The sequence below is a fragment of the Hypanus sabinus genome, chromosome 25 (genome assembly GCF_030144855.1).
Source record: "Hypanus sabinus isolate sHypSab1 chromosome 25, sHypSab1.hap1, whole genome shotgun sequence".
Classification (NCBI taxonomy): Eukaryota; Metazoa; Chordata; class Chondrichthyes; order Myliobatiformes; family Dasyatidae; genus Hypanus; species Hypanus sabinus.
In genome coordinates this window covers 48934937-48953582 of record NC_082730.1, presented here as the reverse complement: position 1 = coordinate 48953582, position 18646 = coordinate 48934937, and the positions used below count along the sequence as shown (strand labels likewise).

Sequence of the window (18646 nt, the reverse complement as noted above, 5' to 3'; positions counted from 1 at the left end):
AAAACACAATCTGATTAGGGATAATTAGCGTGGTTTTGTCAAGAGCAGATCATGCCTTATGAGTCTGATTGAATTCTTTAAGGATGTACCAAAACACATTTTTAAAGGGAGAGGAGTGGATGAAGTGTATATAGACTTCAGTAAGGCACGTGTTAAGGTTCCCCATGCAAGGCTCATTCAGAAAGTAAAGAGGCATGGGATCCAAAGAAACTTTGCTTTGTGGATCCAGCATTGGCTTGCCCATAGAAGGCAAAGGGTGGTTGCAAATGGTTTGTATTCTGCACAGAGGATAGTCACCAGTAATGTTCGGTAGGAATCTGTTCTGGGACCCCTTCTCTTTGTGATTTTTATAAATGACCTGGATGAGGAAGCAGAAGGGTGGGTTAGCAAGTTTCCTGTTGACACAAAAATTGGGAGTGTTGTGGATAGTCTGAAGTTACCGTGGAACATCGATAGAATGCAGAATTGGGCTGAGAAGTGGCAGATGAAGTTCAACCCAGCTAAGTGTGAAGTGGTTCATTTTGGTAGGTCAAATTTGAAGACACTGGTAAGACACTTGTCAGTGTGGAGGATCAGAGAGATCTTGGTATGCGTGCCCATAGGACACTCAATGCTGCTGCACAGGTTGACAGTGTTGTTAAGAAGGTGTATGGTGTGTTGGTCTTCATCAACCGTGGGATTGACTTCAAGAGCGATGAGGTAATGTTACAGCTAAACAAGACCTAGGTTAGATCCCACTTGGAGCACTGTATTCAGTTCTGGTCACCTCACTACAAGAAGGGTATGGATTCTGTGGAGAGAATGCAAAGGAGATTTACAAGGATGTTGCCTGGATTGGAGCAAGTCTTATGAGAATAGGTTGAGTGAACTTGGCCCTTTCTCCTTGGAGTGATGGAGGATGAGAGGTGATCTGATAGAGGTGTATAAGATGATGAGAGGTATTGATGCGTGTCGATAACCAGAAGCTTTTTTCCAGGCTGAAATGACTAACACAAGGGGGCAAAGTTTTAAGGTGCTTGGAAGTAGGTACAGGAAGGATGTCAGAGACAAGTTTTTCCACACAGAGTGTGGTAGGTGCATGGAATGCACTGTCAGCGACAGTGGTAAAGGCAGAAAAAGAGCTTAGAAAAATAGGGGGCTATGCAGTAGGGAAATTCCAGTCAGTTTCTAGAGTAGGTTACATGGTCAGCACAACAGCGTGGGCCAAAGAACCTGTAATGTGCTGTAGATTTCTATGTTCTACCCAGGTCATTCTATATTGAGCAGTGGTAACTTAAGGCAACTGGTCTTGCTGCGTTGTCTGGAAGATGCTTCACCACTCATCCAAGAGGCTTCTTCAGTTCTGATCCGTGATAGGTAGATTTCCCGCTTATAAACCCCGAGTTGGTCAAAGGTATAGCAATCACACAAGACCATTAGACATAAGAGCAGATTGAAGCCATTTGGCCCATCAAGTCTGCTCCGTCATTCAATCATGGTAGATCCCTCTTTCCCCTACTCAATCCCACTCCCTGGCCCTTCTCCCCACAACCTTTGATGCCGTGTTCATTCAAGAACCTATCAAGCTCTGCCTTAAATGCACACAACAGCCTGGCATCTGCAGCTGCCTTTGGTAATAAATCCCACAAATTCACCACCCTCTGACAAAAGAAATTTCTCCACATCTCTGTTTTAAATGGGCACCCCTCTATCCTGAAGCTGTGCCCTCTTGTCTTAGACTCCCCCACCATGGGTAACACCCTTCCCACATCTACCTTGCCGAGACCTTTCAACAATCGAAAGGTTTCAATGAGATCTCCCTGATCCTTCTAAATTCTAATGAGTACAGACCCAGAGCTTCCAAGCGTTTCTGGTAATGATAACTGTTTTATTCCCGGAATCATTCTTGTGATCCTCCTCTGGACCCTCTCCAATGCCAGCACATCTTTTCTTAGATGAGAAGCCCAAAACTGTTCACAATACTCAAGGTGAGGGCTCACCAATTCTTTATAAAGCATCAACATCACATCCCTGCTCTTGTATTCTAGACCTCTTGAAATGAATGCTAATATTTAATTTGCGTTCCTCACCACCGATTCGACCCGCAGGTTAACCTTTAGGTTGTTCTGCACAAGGACTCCCAAGCCCTTTGCAGCTCAGATTTCTGGATTTTCCCATTTAGAAAATAGACTGCATATTTATTTCTTCTACTTAAGTGCATGACCGTGCATTTTTGAACATTGTATTTCATTTACCACTTTCTCGCCCATTCTCCTAATCTGTGTAAATCATTCTGTAACCTGTTTCCTCAACACTACCTGCCCCTCCACCAATCTTTGTATCATCTGCAAACGTGGCAACAAAGCCATTTATGCCATCATCTAAATCACTGATATAGAACATAAAAAGTGGTCCCAACACCAACCCCTGCAGAACACCACTATTCGCTGGCAGGCAACATTTTAAACCCACTCACTGTTTCCTACTAGTCAGGCTATACTCTAACCATCCCAGTAACTTTGCATGTAATACCATGAGGGTCATTCAGAGGTAATGTGAGGGTCATTTGTCTTATTTTTGCATGAATGGAGGTGTGAATTGAGGCAGAGACACTGGAGTAGAGATGTTAGAACTGCATAGCTGATGGATGGTGTCATATCCCACACCACCCCCTCTGTTCAGGAATGAGTTTTCCAGTTTGACAAAGATGGCTTTTTTTAACCCCTCTTTCAAACCACCTGTCCTCCCTGTCCAAACTGTGCACATTGTTTTCATCAAAGGAATGTCCCTTGACCTTTAGGTGTAGATATACAGCCTAGTCTAGATCAGAGATATTAGCCCTCCTATGTTGGGCCATCTGTTTGTGAAGTGGTTGTTTTGTCTCACCGCTCTGTGCAGTTCTCATTGCGTTGGATAGCAACTACAATATTGCTTTGTTTATGTTTGGGTGTAAGATCCTTTGTGTGGACGAGTTTCTGTCTGAGTGTATTTGCAGGTTAGAAAAACACAGGGGTTTAGTGTTTGTTGAAAATCCTTCTGAGTTTCTCTGAAACTCCAGCTACATATGGAATGACTTTGTTTTTCCATCTGCTTTGCCCCTTACCTCTGTCTGCTGGGCTGATGTCCCTGCTGGTTTTTGTTGGTGTCTTGATGAAGGCCCAGTCAGGATAACCACGAGCTTTCAAGGCTTCTTACAAATACTTGTGTTCCTTTTCTTTAGCTGTAATGTCACTGGGCACATTCTTGGTGCTATGATGTAGTGTTCTGATAACTCCCAACTTATGTTCAAATGGGTGATGAGAGTCAAACCGTAGATACTGATCTGTATGAGTTGGTTTCCCATAAAATTCAATATCTAGATGTCCACTTTCTTTGATAATGACCCTCTCATTACATTTACAACTGTTAACAACCCTCATGTGATTGCTATACCCTTAAACAACTCAAAGAGTTTATTAATTCGGAAAACTATACCATGGATCAGAACTGAAGAAGCCTCTCAGATGAGTGGCGAAATGTCTTCTAGACAACACAGCAAGTCCAGTTGTTTTGATTTACTACTGATTTACATATTAAAGAATATGACTACCATGGAGGAAGCAAAAAGGAGATTGCCAGAGATGGTGAAAGGTTAGATTTATTTCCCTTAAGAACACAGAATAATGATAGGATTAAATGTAGGCTCCTGGAGCCAAGACAACAGAACAATCTGCTGAGCCACTCTTCCAGCCAGCCAAGTTATACAAACTACTACTTAAATCCTTCATCAGGACTGGAGGAAAAAAAGCTGAGGAGACAAATGAGGAGGTGAGAACACTGTTTTCTCAGTCCTGATGAACGGTCTCGGCTTGAAATGTCAACTATACTCTTTTCCATCAATACTGCCTGGCCTGCTAAATTCCTCCAGCAATGAATGTGTTGCTTGGATTTCCAGCATCTGCAGATGTTGTCTTGTTTGTGATTAGATTACTTTTTAAATCAATAGGATGGACATAAGATCCTTTCCATTTTAAGATCAACAGATGCCCATTGTTCAAAATACCAAACCATTATAATAGTGATGGTAGCCACTGGCAAACTGCTGCAATATACATTCTTTTAAAATGTGTACCCATAAATCAAGTTTGTAATTTAAAAAAAATCTAAATCAAAACATACAGCCAAAATTTAAAACGTGGACGTAGTTCCACTAATTTGAATACATCAGCTGCAGTTTAAGGAGAAATTTGACTGTTAGAGATGGGTGTACTCCATGACAAGTGGACTTCAGGTATATAGTTTGACTTTAAGAAACATTAATTTATTCTATATCCAAAGGAATTTTTTGCCCAACAACTTCAAATACTGCTGTGTTCATGTGTCTGTCATGCTTGTATCCCTATTTCTCAGTCTCAGAACTGGTTACCATGTTCTACAGCCAGGTATGTGAGAACTAAAATGTGTAACCAAACATACTGTTCATTCTATTGGTGTTCATTACCAGTGTACTTGGCTGTTATTTTAACTGTAGATGCAGTGCATTACAAATACATCAAATATGTATCGAATTCCAATTATTTACTAAACTCTCCTTACATTTCAAATAACAGATGCTTTCAATAGTGAAATTACTGGAATCATTTTTCATTCCCCAATCGTGAGACAATAATTATCTCAATATATGACATTTAGCAGTTTCTCCTTTCACAGAGAAACAATGTCATTTTCAAGATCTAAGTGAATATTTTTCTAAATGTTGAATGTTCTAAATGTCATCGTACAGACATTTTCCTCGAGGCTAAAAAGTATATTACAAATTTTTGTAAAAATACATGAAATATGCTAGTGTCTAAGTTTATTTTCATGGGACATTTAATTTTCTTCATGCAATATTGGAATGATGGGGAGCGTGGATACAGAGAGAAACTGAGCACCTGTTCAAATTTTGGCACTTCTCACTGATATTTTTAATTATTAATTTAACTGACACTTATTATCACAGTATTTCTATTGAATTACTGGAAAGATGTTATTGGAAGACATGGTGAAAGCTTAATTCTCGCTAGCTATAACTAAAAGTCAAACACTATAGGGGTGAAGTGTGGTAAAAGGATGAATGGCCTTAAGGCTACGTAATTTCAGAGTATTGTCTATGTAAATAATTCTGAACTTTTATTTTTAGAAAAAGATTTTGATTTTTTTATATACTCCCTATACTTAAGTCTGTAAATAATATAAAAGATCAAAATAATGAAGACCTCTTAAACTCAAGATCTCTTAAACTCAAATTGTATTGATCCCCTGTTCCACAAGATTAAAAATGATTTTTTTTTAGTTTGTTTACATTATGAATACAAGTTATTCAGTTAAATATTTTGTTGGTCATCTTGTTTGCAATCAGACTTTTTGAGATGCAACATGTTGTCCATCAATGTTAATATTAGTCTAAGCCTCAGTGGTGTAAAAATGGAATATTACCAGAAACTTTAAAACCAAATCTAAAGCAGATGACACCACTTCAAACCATGCGTCTGTAAAACCTTGCTGTAAGAAGACTCTTAGTAATTATAATGATGCTTCTGTCAGGCTATCCAAAGCAGCATGTAGTCCCAACAAGATCTCTGACCCTCATGTCAGTTGTATAGTTTTTCCACTGCAGCTGATCATCAATATGAATTTAAAGACAAATTCCACGATCTTTAAAACTAGTTAGCTTATTTGTTTCAATAGCACTCATCACAAACCCTGAGACTTCAGACCTGTTCATTAACTTTTGCATGAGATGGTCCTTGATGAATAAGTAGTCTCACTATCTGTGCATCCCCTTTCCAAGCGGCCAAGTGAAGTGGATAGCATCCTTTATTATCTGCAATGTTAGTGGAGGCATCATTCTTCAGCAGCATTTCAACAACTTCCCTATGAGCAGAAAAAATATAATCACATCTTTAAACAGAAATGGTGGCAAGAAGATCCTGCAATAATTTCCAAACTGATGTAATTAAATGAGAGACAGTATGTGGCTCAATTACAACTAAATAGTATTATTACAACATCAATTTGCTTTCAAAGGTATGTTAAGTTCAATTATCTTTGAAAATAATACATTCTGTGCTCTTTTCGTGGTCACAACATGCCATCTGGCCTTTACCCAGGCAATAATTGAACCAAAGTATATTAATAGTTACAACTGATTACCAGAGATTCAGTATTTTTCTCCTAATTCAAGCCAATCTCCAAGATATGAATTCAATTCTATCAGAACAGTTTCTCATTTCAAGTACTACAAAGAATAAAACAGGAACGCTCTATCAGCTTCATGTATGGAGTCCATAAAACTTAATTGACTGATCTGACCCTCAATTCCATTTTCCTCCTTTAACCTATATCCCACATTATGAATCACTAATGAAAGTCTATTGATCTTTATAAAGATTTATTTTGATGGTGTGGGGTGCAAAAGATCCAGATTTTCACTATACTGTGGTGATCATTCCCTGATGCAATCTTGAATTTGCATGATTCAATTTTTTTATTCTCAATTCTAAAAACACAGGAAACATTTCCTCTTTAAACAGCTAGCACTGAACTGGATAAATATCAGACTTTCAAAGAATAAGGTAGTTTCAGTCAAGCCTATTCAACTGTTCACAGTATGTGCCCATTTTAACCCTGGTAACTCTCTAGTAAAACTTAGTTTCCATCTAATCTTTACTGATAGGCAGGATTGAACTTATTTTGTGCAGTGATTTGATTGGAAATGCCAATTTGCTCATTGAAACAAAATCAAATCTGACTTTGGTGCACACCCCCAAAACTTCAGTGTGTTGTATCATTTTTTAGGACTGAACCTGCTGGTTTGCCAGGTCAGCATTAAGGTTATAGCACTCTGCTGGGAAAATAACACTTTGATCCAGTAATAGGACAGCAACCAGGTCTCCACTGTTTTTAAATAGTGATTTGCACTCTGTCTCTCTCTGTTCTTGAATACTAATGTTAACTGGGATAAATGCAAAGCAGAAAACTGTCACTGAAAAATTGCTGGAATCTTTATATTTAGCTATGTTTGACAAATTAATTTATTCTTGGAAGATATAACATGCAGGCTAATAAAGGGAATCATTAAAAATTTGTATTTTTTTAACTTTTTTTTATTGAGTTTTCAAATAATTACAGAAAGAAAAAGAAAATATGTAAAAAAAATATATACCCTTCTCCCTCCCCCCCCCAACATCCCTATATAAAAAAAAAGAAAGAAAGAAAGAAAGACAGAAAAAAAAGAAAGAGTGCCTGGATATCGGGATTTCCCCACATGCTCCATGGAGTTCGCAATAACTTTAGTATATATATTTATTTCTTTCCCCAAATAACCAATTATTTTATCTTCGGAGCAACTATATATTTAATCCTGTCTTTTGTAAATAAGGGCACCAAATTTTCAAAAATGTTTCATATTTATCTCTTAAATCATAAGTAATTTTTTCAAGTGGAATACAGCTATAAATTTCATTCTTCCAACGATCTATACTTAAGTATGCATCTGATTTCCAAGTAACTGCAATAGCCTTTTTGGCTACTGCCAGTGCAATTTTTATAAATTCTTTCTGATATTTATTCAATTTGGGTTTCGATTTTATCCCTTCAATGTCACCTAATAAAAATAATATTGGATTATGTTGTGTTCCAATAATTTGTTCCAATAAAACTCTTAAATTTGTCCAAAAAGGTTGAATTTTAGAACAAGACCAAGTAGAATGTAAAAAAGTACCGATTTCTTGTTTACATCGGAAACACTGCTCGGATAAATTTGGGTTTAATTTATTTATTTTTTTGTGGTGTAATATATAATTGATGTAAAAAATTATATTGCACTAATCTTAACCGGACATTTACTGTATTTGTCATACTATCAAGACATAGTCTTGACCAATTTGTTTCTTCAATTTTAATGTTCAAGTCACTTTCCCATTTTTGTCTTGACTTATGGACTCCTTGTTTAATTGCCTGTTTTTGAATCAAGCTATACATACAAGAAATAAATTTTTTAGTCTTTCCTTTTTGAATTAAAGTTTCTATTTCATCAGATTTCGACAATAACATTGTTTGACCTAATTTTTCTCTTAAATAAGCCCTAAATTGGAAGTAACAAAAAAGAGTGTTGTTTGATACTTTATATTTATACTTTAATTGATCAAATGACATTAATATACCTCCTTCAAAACAATCTCCTATATATCTAATCCCTTTTTGAAACCAATTACACAAAAGTTGATTATCCATTGTAAAAGGAATAAGTCTATTTTGAATTAAAGATCTCTTTGCTAATAAAGATTTCTTTGTCTCATCATCAACATTCATCTTATTCCATAAATCAATCAAATGTTTTAATATAGGAGATTCTTTCTTTTCCCGTATCCATTTAGATTCCCATTTATATATAAAATCTTCTGGTGTATTTTCTCCTATTTTATCTAGTTCTATTCTAATCCATGCCGGTTTATCTTCATCAAAAAAAGATGCAAAGTTGATTTGTTTTATAATAATTCTTAAAATTTGGAAGTTGTAACCCTCCTAGATCAAATTTCCATGTCAATTTTTCCAACGATATTCTTGACATCTTACCTTTCCAAAGAAACTTCCTCACATATTTATTTAACTCTTGAAAAAACTTCTGAGGTAGTTGTATTGGTAATGATTGAAATAGGTATTGTAGTCTAGGGAATATATTCATTTTTATAGTATTTACTCTACCTACTAATGTTATTGGTAATACCATCCATTTATCATGATCTTCTTGAATTTTTTTCAATAATGGTAAGTAATTTAATTTATATAAGTTTTTTATATCATTATCAACTCTTATACCTAAATATTTTATACCATTTGCCGGCCATCTAAATTGAGTTATTAATCGACATTAACTATAATCTCCTTTAGTAAGAGGTAAAATTTCACTTTTATCCCAATTTATTTTATAACCTGATATTTTCCCATATTCTTCTAATCTATAGGATAATTTACGCAACGAATACAATGGGTTTGTTAAATAAAGCAGAACATCATCAGCAAGTAAGTTAATCTTGTATTCTTCCTGATTAACTCTGAAACCCTTAATATCTGGGTCCATTCTAATTAATTCAGCTAATGGTTCTATCACAAACACAAATAAAGCAGGTGATAATGGACAACCTTGCCTAGTTACCTTGTTAACTGAAATGGTGTTGAAATTTGACCATTTGTCACTACTTTAGCATTGGGATTCGTATTTAAGGTTTTAATCCATTTTATAAAAGATACTCCTAATCCATATTTTTCCAATACCTTAAATAAAAAATCCCATTTCAATCTATCAAATGCTTTTTCTGCATCTAAAGCAACTGCCACACTCATTTCCTCCCTCTTTTGCACCAAATGAATTATACTAAATAACCAAGTTACACTATCTGCCGATTGTTTATTTTTAATAAATCCTGTTTGATCCATATGTACTAATTTTGGTAAGTATTTAGATAATCTGTTAGTTAAGATTTTTGCTATTATTTTATAATGTGTTTAATAAAGAAATAGGTCTATATGATGCTGGCTTTAAAAGATCTCTATCTTTTTTTGGCAATACTATTAAAATAGCTGTCGAAAAAGATTCTGGAAGTTTATGCGTTCTTTCCGCTTGATGTATTAACTCCATAAAAGAAGGAATTAATAAATCTTTAAACTTTTTATAAAATTCAGGCGGAAAACCATCTTCTCCTGGAGATTTATTACTTTGAAGTGATCCTAGGGCTTCTTCGACCTCTTTCAATGTAAAAGGCATATCTAATCCCTTCTGTTCTTCCGTATTTAATTTTGGAAGAGTTATGTGTGATAAAAACCTTTCTATTATTATTATCATTATTAACATTATCATTTTGTGATTCTGATTTATACAACTCAGAATAAAAATTCTTAAAAATTTCATTAATTTCTAAAGGTTTATAAGAAATTTTATTTACTCTTCTTCGAATTGCATTTATTGTTTTAGAAGTCCGGTCTGTTTTTAACTGCCATGTAAGGACCTTATGTGATCTTTCACCTAGTTCATAATATCTCTGTTTAGTTCTCATAATTGCTTTTTCTGTTCGATGTCTGAAGTGTATTATATTGTAACTTCTAATTAATAAGTTGTCTTCGTTTTTCTTCTGTCATTTCTTTGAGATTCTTTTTCTAATTTTGTAATCTTTTTCCAATTGATCTATTTCTATCATATATTCCTTCTTAATTTTAGAAGTATAACTTATTATCTGACCTCTCAAATATACCTTCATTGCTTCCCACAATATAAATTTATCATCAACTGAATGTGAATTTGTATCTAAAAAGAACTGAATCTGCTTTCAGAAAATCACAAAAATCTTGACGTTTTAGTAATATTGAATTAAATCTCCATCTATAAATTGATTCCTCTTTATCTATCATTGTCATTATCAAAGGAGAATGATCTGACAATATTCTCACTTTATATTCCATATTTTTCACTCTATCTTGAATATTCATTGATAATAGTGTTATGAATGTACCACAGCTCTGAGGGGCCGAAGGGGCGGGAGCAGCCCCCTGCTTCCGGAGAGCACTATTAATTCGGGTCTCGGACCCAGGCAAATGAGAGACAATGTAACGGTTTTGGCCATTGCTCTTAGAGACACCTGTGCTGAGGGCATGACCCTGCTACGTGACAGCTACCACAGATATGGACACCCTCGGGCAATGTGGGGGTGGGGATTGCATCACCCTACTTTGATGGACATCTACAACTCTGCAAGTCAAGATAAAAGGGGACTGCAAAAGGCGGTACCCCAGAGAGACGCACCAGAAGGACTCGATCGCTCAACGCTCCCGTGATAGCTGGAAGCCAGTCAAAAGCCACGTGCGCTCCGTAACTTCTCTGCCTGGGGAGCAGGTGGCTGATAATACCAAGAAGGACTTCGAACTAATAACAGGGAAACAATGCTCTCCTGATTCAACGGAGTTGCTTCGTCACAGACCGGGCAAGTTTTGTAGTTTCTCCTCACTCTCTCTGAAACACGTGAAACCCAGCGATTCCCCAAAAAGACTGAAACCTGCAGACTTCTGAGTGACTTTTATATTTCCAACGGACAATATATTATCCCCTAGACAACAGTCGAGATTATTTCTTAATGATGATTATTGCTATACCCGCGCTTTAGATTGAGTTTTGCCAATGTTTATGTTCTGAATGTTTGTATTAACCTTACTTTTGTGCCCCCCTTTATGAATAAAACCGTTCGAAAATAGTGCCATCAGACTCCAAAGGACCTCTCTATCTTTGCTGGTGAGTTATCCAGTTACGGGATACGTAACAATAGGAAAAAAATCTATCCTTGAATATGTTTTATGACTATTTGAATAAAATGAATAATCTCTTTCTTTTGGATTAATTCTTCTCCATATATCATTCAAATTTAAGTCCTTCATCAATGATAGAGTTAATTTTACTACTTTTGATTTTGTGACCTTTGTTGATCTATCTAAAACTGGATCTAGACAAAAGTTAAAATCTCCACCTATTAATATTTTGTCATGTGCATTAGCCAAATTCAAAAAGACCTCTTGTATAAATTTTACATTATTTTCATTTGGTGCATAAATATTCATAAGAGTCCATAGTTCTGAAAAAATTTGATAATGTATAATTACATATCTCCCCGCCGAATCAATTAATACGTTTTGTATTTTAATTGGTAAATTTTTATTAACCAAAATTGCAACTCCTCTCGCCTTTGAATTAAATGAAGCTGCAATAACATTTCCAACCCAGTCTCTTTTTAATTTCTGATGTTCTATGTCTGTTAAATGTGTTTCTTGTAAAAAAGCTATATCTGCTTTCATTTTTTTTAATGTATGTTAAAATTCTTTTTCTTTTCACCGGTCCATTAAACCCATTAACATTAAAACTTAAAAAATTCAGTAAATTAGTCATTATTTTTAATTATGCTACTCCAATCTATAATAATACCTCATCTTTCAACTTTCATGGTATCTTGGGAAATCTTTTTAAGATTCTCCATGCTGCTATGTGTGTCCCCACCGATCATCCAGGCGGAAAGATAGAAGAAAAATAGCATATAAAGAAAAAAACAAAATACCCCCCTACTAATGTTGTGAAAAAAAAGAACACAACATTACCCCCCTCTATTGTACGGGTCATGGCAATCGCCATGATTACACACGTGAATCCCGTAGTAATCGATCCAAAGCTCCCCAGCCCCCCCGCAACATAAAAAAGTATATATATATATATATAAGAAAAAAATACTATTCTCAATTAGTATTTCTGAAATTTTGCTTTTCTCCCCTGTATCATCCTTAAATGTCCATCACTTCCATTCACTGTCTCTATCTTCATCTTTAATCCAATACGCTTGGAAATCTCTATGTGTAATTAGCGAATAGATGGAAGTTTTTGTGCGAACTCCTCTGCTTCTCGATAATCGGTAAAAAATCTTCTTTTTCCCTCCTCCAAAAAAATTATCAGTGTTGCTGGGTGATGCATTATAAATTTATAACCCTTTTCCCATAAAACTTTTCTCGCTGGGTTAAATTCCTTCTTTCTCTTCAAAAGGTTATAACTTATATCAGGATAGAAAAGAACTGCCTTCCCTGCTATCATCAGTGGCCCGTTTCTCTTTTTGGCACATTGGGCAGCCGCCTTCAGGATCTTTTCTTTATCTTGGTATCTTAAGCATTTTATCAAAATTGATCGTGGATTTTGATCAGCTTGAGGTCTTGACCTTAAGGCTCTATGAGTCCTTTCAATCTCAATTAGAGTTTCTCCTTCCATTTCCAATTTTTCAGGGATCCATTTTTGAAAAAAATTTATTGGATCTTCTCCTTCTATATCTTCTTTAAGTCCAACAATTTTAGTATTGTTTCGTCTACTAAAATTTTCAAGCTTATCAATTTTTTCCATGAATTGTTTTCTTTCTGATGTCCAGGCAGTAATATCATTTTCCATTTTATTCATTCTTTCAACCATGTCTTCCATTGTAATTTCCAAATCTATAATTCTCTTTTCCATTTTTTCCTGTCTTTTTGTCATTTTATCAAACATAATCTCCATATTTATCATTTTTTGATTACTTTTAATGCGTTTAATTTTTCTAATTTACGCATTATTTGCATCAAAGTCTTTTCTATATTTCCAGAAAAACTTTTACCTCCATCTTCGTCTGATTTTTCCAGAGAATCTGACTCTCTCTCAGATTCACTTTCACTTTCGGTTTCAGTCGTAACTGGGATTTGTAGTTCTGGTTGCTCCCGTTTGCGCATGCTCCTTCCTTCACGCTTGCGCAGTACTCGTTGATCTTTTCCTTTAGAAATGGTCGATGTTGCCGCAGTTTCCTGTTCTGTATCGCTGGTGGTATAATGCACCTGAGCCCACGGTTCTTTGGCAGAAGTGGGCCTTGATTCTGTTCCAACTTGCGTTGTCTTCACAGTAGTAGTTTTCTTCATCTTCTGTTTGTGAGGCATAATTTGAAATAATCCGGAGTAGTTTATAAGTAACTTTTAGAAAGTATTGACTAACTTTTCTTCACTTAAACATTAATTTATTGATTTTTTACGGGAGAGCTGGGTTCCAGCGTCTCGATCCTATGTCATTACGTGACATCCCCCTAAAAATTTAATATTTGAATTTACAGTAAGTATTCAGCCAGATCTCAAATAAAAGTTTATTACAAAACTAAAAGACTGTAACATTGGGAGGTAGTATGTTATCCTGGAAAAGAAATAAAATGCAAAACATATAGATCATGTGGGCAACCTCAAGCTGTGCAATGCCACAGCATTCAATACTGAACACTGTTCCATTTCAGACTGAGGCCAGCAGCCCTGAGAAAAGGAGTCACTCATGCAGAGATCCATTGTAATATGAAATCTACTCTACTACAATTTAGTTGAGGTCCATCTCATCATTAAGAAACACTTACCTCCCTCCAGAGATATCATCTGATCTGCTGAGTTCCCCCAACATTGTGTACTTTGCTTAAAATCTCCAGCATCAACAGAACCTCTTCAGTCTCCATTTAGTGTTTTAATTTGGTTTTCTCAGGCCTTGAGTGGGTGACCTTGTACTTCCCCACAGAATATTTGTTCCAACTGAAACTGTGCATCAGACATATGCCAAAAGCAAGCACTTCCCAATGATTTCCCAGTGTCTAAGCAAATCTTAATTTCATCAAGTTACATGTATTTCAATTTTGTGGCAACAAACTAAATTTTGACATCTCGGTAGACCATGCATTTCCTAAGTATAATTAAACCAAAATGATTATTGCTATTTGGGATTAGTTTGCACCCTCTATATCATTAGCTCTATGAACTTCACTGATTCAGCTGCTTATAAACACATTGATGCTCCTCACTGATAATGCTGTTTACAGTTACTGTTCTACAGATTTGCTAAGTATGCCTGCAGAAAAAGTATCTTGGCGTGTGGTGACATGTATGCACTCTGATAATAAAATGAACTTTTGAACTTTCTTCATTGAACCATGGCAAACCTGCTTTGAGAGCAAAAACAGGATACCTTCAGCAAATCATAAAAACTTTCAAGACTGCTTTATTCTCTTTCATTTTCAAAATATGCAAAACTATTACACTAAAATATATAGTCAGTCAACACATTTTACACTGAATGCTTCATTCTTTCATAAAAGACCAAAATACCAACTTTTTCATCTGCATGTTCCTCACTTACTTTTGTCCATTTAGAGCAGCATGGTGTAGTGGAGTATATCCTGAGCAATCCACACAATTGACATTTGGCCCTCTCCAAATACTGAAAAAGAAAAAAAAACATTCTTTCAGAAATATTACTTTATTCCAACATAGTCAATGAAGTCTACACAATAATCTAAGTATACAACATGAATCCTTGCAGGAAAAGAAATTGACTCATTGTGACAGTGCATTGAAAGTGTCTCAGCATAACATGGCAAGACAAAGCTACATATCCTTAATCATTCTTGACTACATTCCTACATTGAGGAATCAATCAGAAAGCAAATTTCTCTTGAGGACAATTGTCATCCTTCTACATTTCCATGTGACCGAATATTACCAACTCGAACATTAAACTTGCAGTCCTGTAAAGGAAAAAAAATCAGAAGCTGTTGTGCTTTTCCTTGCTGCGTTATCCCATTCAGAAATTGGCATAGAAGATGCTTTACATCTTCAAGAAAACTCACTTTTTGAAAGTGAGCTTTGCCATTAACCATTACCATTTTCACATGGCAACAAATGGCAGCCATTGTTCTTTAGGCTGCCCGTGACAATATTATCTGCATGATATATTGTCCTGCAAAAGAGGTGAAAATTGTGCAGCCCCTTCTACAAGTGATATATCAATAGATCTCTGATATTGGGAATCTAAAATAAAAACAAAAAATATAGAAACATAAACATTTGAATACTGGAGTATATCCAACATTTTCTACCTTTATTATATACTATTTGCAGTGTACCTGGAACATAAGTGAATCAGGCAAGCGATTAATCTTAAAAAACTATCAAATTTAAATATTATCTTTAAATTTAAAGACAATCACAGTGCATGGTCTGAACAAGCAAATTCTGTCATTGCAGCTATGTTTCATTAAGTACAGAAAGAGAAACTGAAAGGAGGATACACTGGATGAAAACCTGTATATTAAAATACAAAGATAAAAAGTTATCAATGACTGAGTGGTTGACTCACAGTCAGTATAAAACTGTTAAAAGGTTACTTTGAAGTAAATAATCCCCTACTTTCTAATTGAAAATCAAAAAACTGAAGATGAAGATCTGAAATAAAAACAAAACACTAAAAATATGCTTCTGATGAGGCAGCATCTGTTAAAAGAGAAACAAGAAAACATTTCAAGTCAATGATCCTTCAGAAGAAAGGGTTATGAAAAGCTGTTACTATTCTGAAACTTTAACTGTGTTTCTTCCTTCAGAGGCTACGGACCTGCTGAGAATTTCCTGCACTTTTCATTTTTATTCCTTAAATTTTGCACTGAGCTTACACAATATCTTGAGTACAAATTCAGAAAACTTATGTTACACAATTCATTTGACTGCAAGTCAGATAGCAAATCACTATGTTCACAAAACTAATGGTAAAGCCGTGCACTTTGCTCGGGAACTTAGATCCTTCAGTGTTCAATCCTCGGATTTTCCTTGTGCCAAGTTGTCATAACATCAACTCGCCATGAATTTGATAACATTCTTTTGACCAGTATGGAATCTTAACACTTGTTATTATTTTCTGTAGATCTTCCCCATGTGGAATGAAGATGTCAGTGGAGGGTGAAAAAAATTGTAAGGCAGCTAAATTAAGTGAATCCTTCTCAAATGGACAGTCAGAATGCTAATTTCCCCATCTTGACAATCTCTGAAGCTAGCTCATTTGCTAGAGATGCAATGTGGAACCACACACAGCGAAACTGTAGCAGCTGATGCACCATCAATAACTCTCGGAGACGGGAGGCGAACAATAGGCTTTTATTAGCTGCAAGAGACCACCACACAACATCCTGGAGACTGAGGGAGGAGCAGTGCCTCCAATCGCCTTCATACAGCGGTCTGTGGGAGGAGCCACAGGAGCAGTCAGCAGAGGGGCATGTACGGACAGGTATATGTAGTTCACCACAGCAGCTCAACGACAGAAAAGCTCAACAGCTTCAACATAATTTGGTTGCCAAGTACACAGATGAGCAACGCCCTTTACACTATTTTCTCTTGTGTGAGACCTCTGCCAAATAAATTAAAAATCTGCAATGCAATCCTCAACTCAAACATGAAAATACTGCACCACTTTAAATTCAAAATAAATACTTTCTCTCAATTTGCTTAAGTTTTAATTCAAGCCCCTGTAGAAACGTACTTGTAGTAAGAAAATGACAGTTTTGTCTTCAACAAAATGGAACTTGTATTGCTTTGCTAATAGTATTCGTGCAACATTATCCTAATGGAACGCAAATCCTTGACAAACTACAGACCAGCAGATGCATGACTGGAAAAATATCAACTGCTCTGATTAAACCCAAGTATGTTGTCTTTTTTTTGGAGGTGATCACCCGTACTTGTGTGGTGATGTTCTCCCCTTGCTGTGAGCAAAATAAATGCACTTATGATCGAACCACTCAAAGTTATTTGCTATTTGTTATGGGACTTAGCAAGAATGCGGTTGATACCCATAATTTGTTCGGCCTTGACCTGCACATCATCTCCTGTAATTTTCCTTTATTTGCATGAAAATTTCCACACCACACAAAAATTTCAACACCACAAACTTGCTAAATAGTTGGTTTCATTACTTCACAGAATGCCATTTAATACAGAAGGACAGCACATAAGATTCCACCTTTGAGTGTGGTGGAACAACAGTAAAGCTTGAACAAACATCCAAAAATGGTTCCAATGCTAACCTTAAGTTCTTCTAATTCATCTAAATTAAGCCAATTCTTCTGGTTAATGTCAATATGGTATTTGCTGAGGTCAAAGAACAGTTCTCAGGTGGCACACATTGCATGTGGAAAAAAAAGAAACCTTGAAATAAAATCAAGATAAAACTGAAACTAGGAAAAAAAACAAACTGAATTTGGCATAGGATACATTAGCAGAAATTTTAAATATCAGGAGTGAAATTAACAGTTTGACTACACAAGAAATCAGGAAAATTTTAATGTTTCTGAAACAGAGACACTATGAAAGTGGATCTAAATCTATAAAAATACTGGCATGAAAACTGAAAAAAAAATAGCACAAATACAATTCATAGAATTAGGGATCCAAGAACAAAAGTGATAAAAAAAAAATAAGCTAAATGAAATTCAAGAAGCTTTTGAAGTGTTTTACAAAACTCTATATTCCAGAATTCTAGGGGAAAGCATAACCCAAACTAACACCTTCTTGAATTCTCTAGAGTTACCCATTTTAAGCAAAGAACAAAGTAGAACAATGACTGCTAACATAACTGAAGGTGAACTAAAAACTGCAATTAGTAAGCTTAAATTAAGCAAATCACCAGGATCAGATGGATATACAGCAGACTGGTATAAAGAATTTAAAAATTAGTTAATTCCTGTTTTACTCCCCACAATGAACTGGGCTTTAAAAAAAGGTGCGTGCAAATGCCATCCAGCTGGAAGGAGGCGATAATGTCAGCTATACCAAAAGAAGGCAAGGATAAAATGGAATGTGGGTCATTTAGACCAATATCTGTTCTTAATGTGGATTATAGATTATTAACCTCCATCATGGCCAAATGATTAGAAAAGTTCCTAGCCACACTGATATATAATGATCAGACAGGTTTTATACAACAACGCCAAACACAAGACAATATACAAAGGACACTTCAAATTATGGATCATATACAAAAAAAATAAAATCGAAGCAATAGTGCTAAGCGTGGACGCTGAAAAGGCATTTGATTTGGTTAATTGGAATCTTCTTTACAGAGTTTTACATAGATTTGGTTTACATGACACAATTATTAAAACTATACAGGCACTATATTACAATCCTACTGCTAGGATTAAAATCAGTGGATATTTATCAAATAGTTTTACCCTAGAAAGGGGCATGAGACAGGGTTGTGCATGGTCACCGCTACTCTTTGCATTATATTTGGAACCATTAGCTCAATACA

At 35.6% G+C, this 18646-nt stretch overlaps 1 protein-coding gene across 11 annotated transcripts in view; it reads right to left on the bottom strand.

The window, feature by feature from the left end:
- LOC132381224 (ankyrin repeat and SAM domain-containing protein 1A-like) overlaps positions 1–18646 on the bottom strand; it is a 496261-nt gene that overhangs the window by 379814 nt on the left and 97801 nt on the right. For all 11 annotated transcript variants that reach the window (XM_059950560.1, XM_059950567.1, XM_059950559.1 and 8 more), the window contains exons 2-3: positions 14708–14788; positions 5718–5874 (exon numbers count right to left, since the gene is read on the bottom strand). In XM_059950560.1, coding sequence (XP_059806543.1) covers positions 5718–5874; positions 14708–14788 — 238 coding nt within the window. The remainder of the gene's footprint in view (positions 1–5717; positions 5875–14707; positions 14789–18646) is intronic.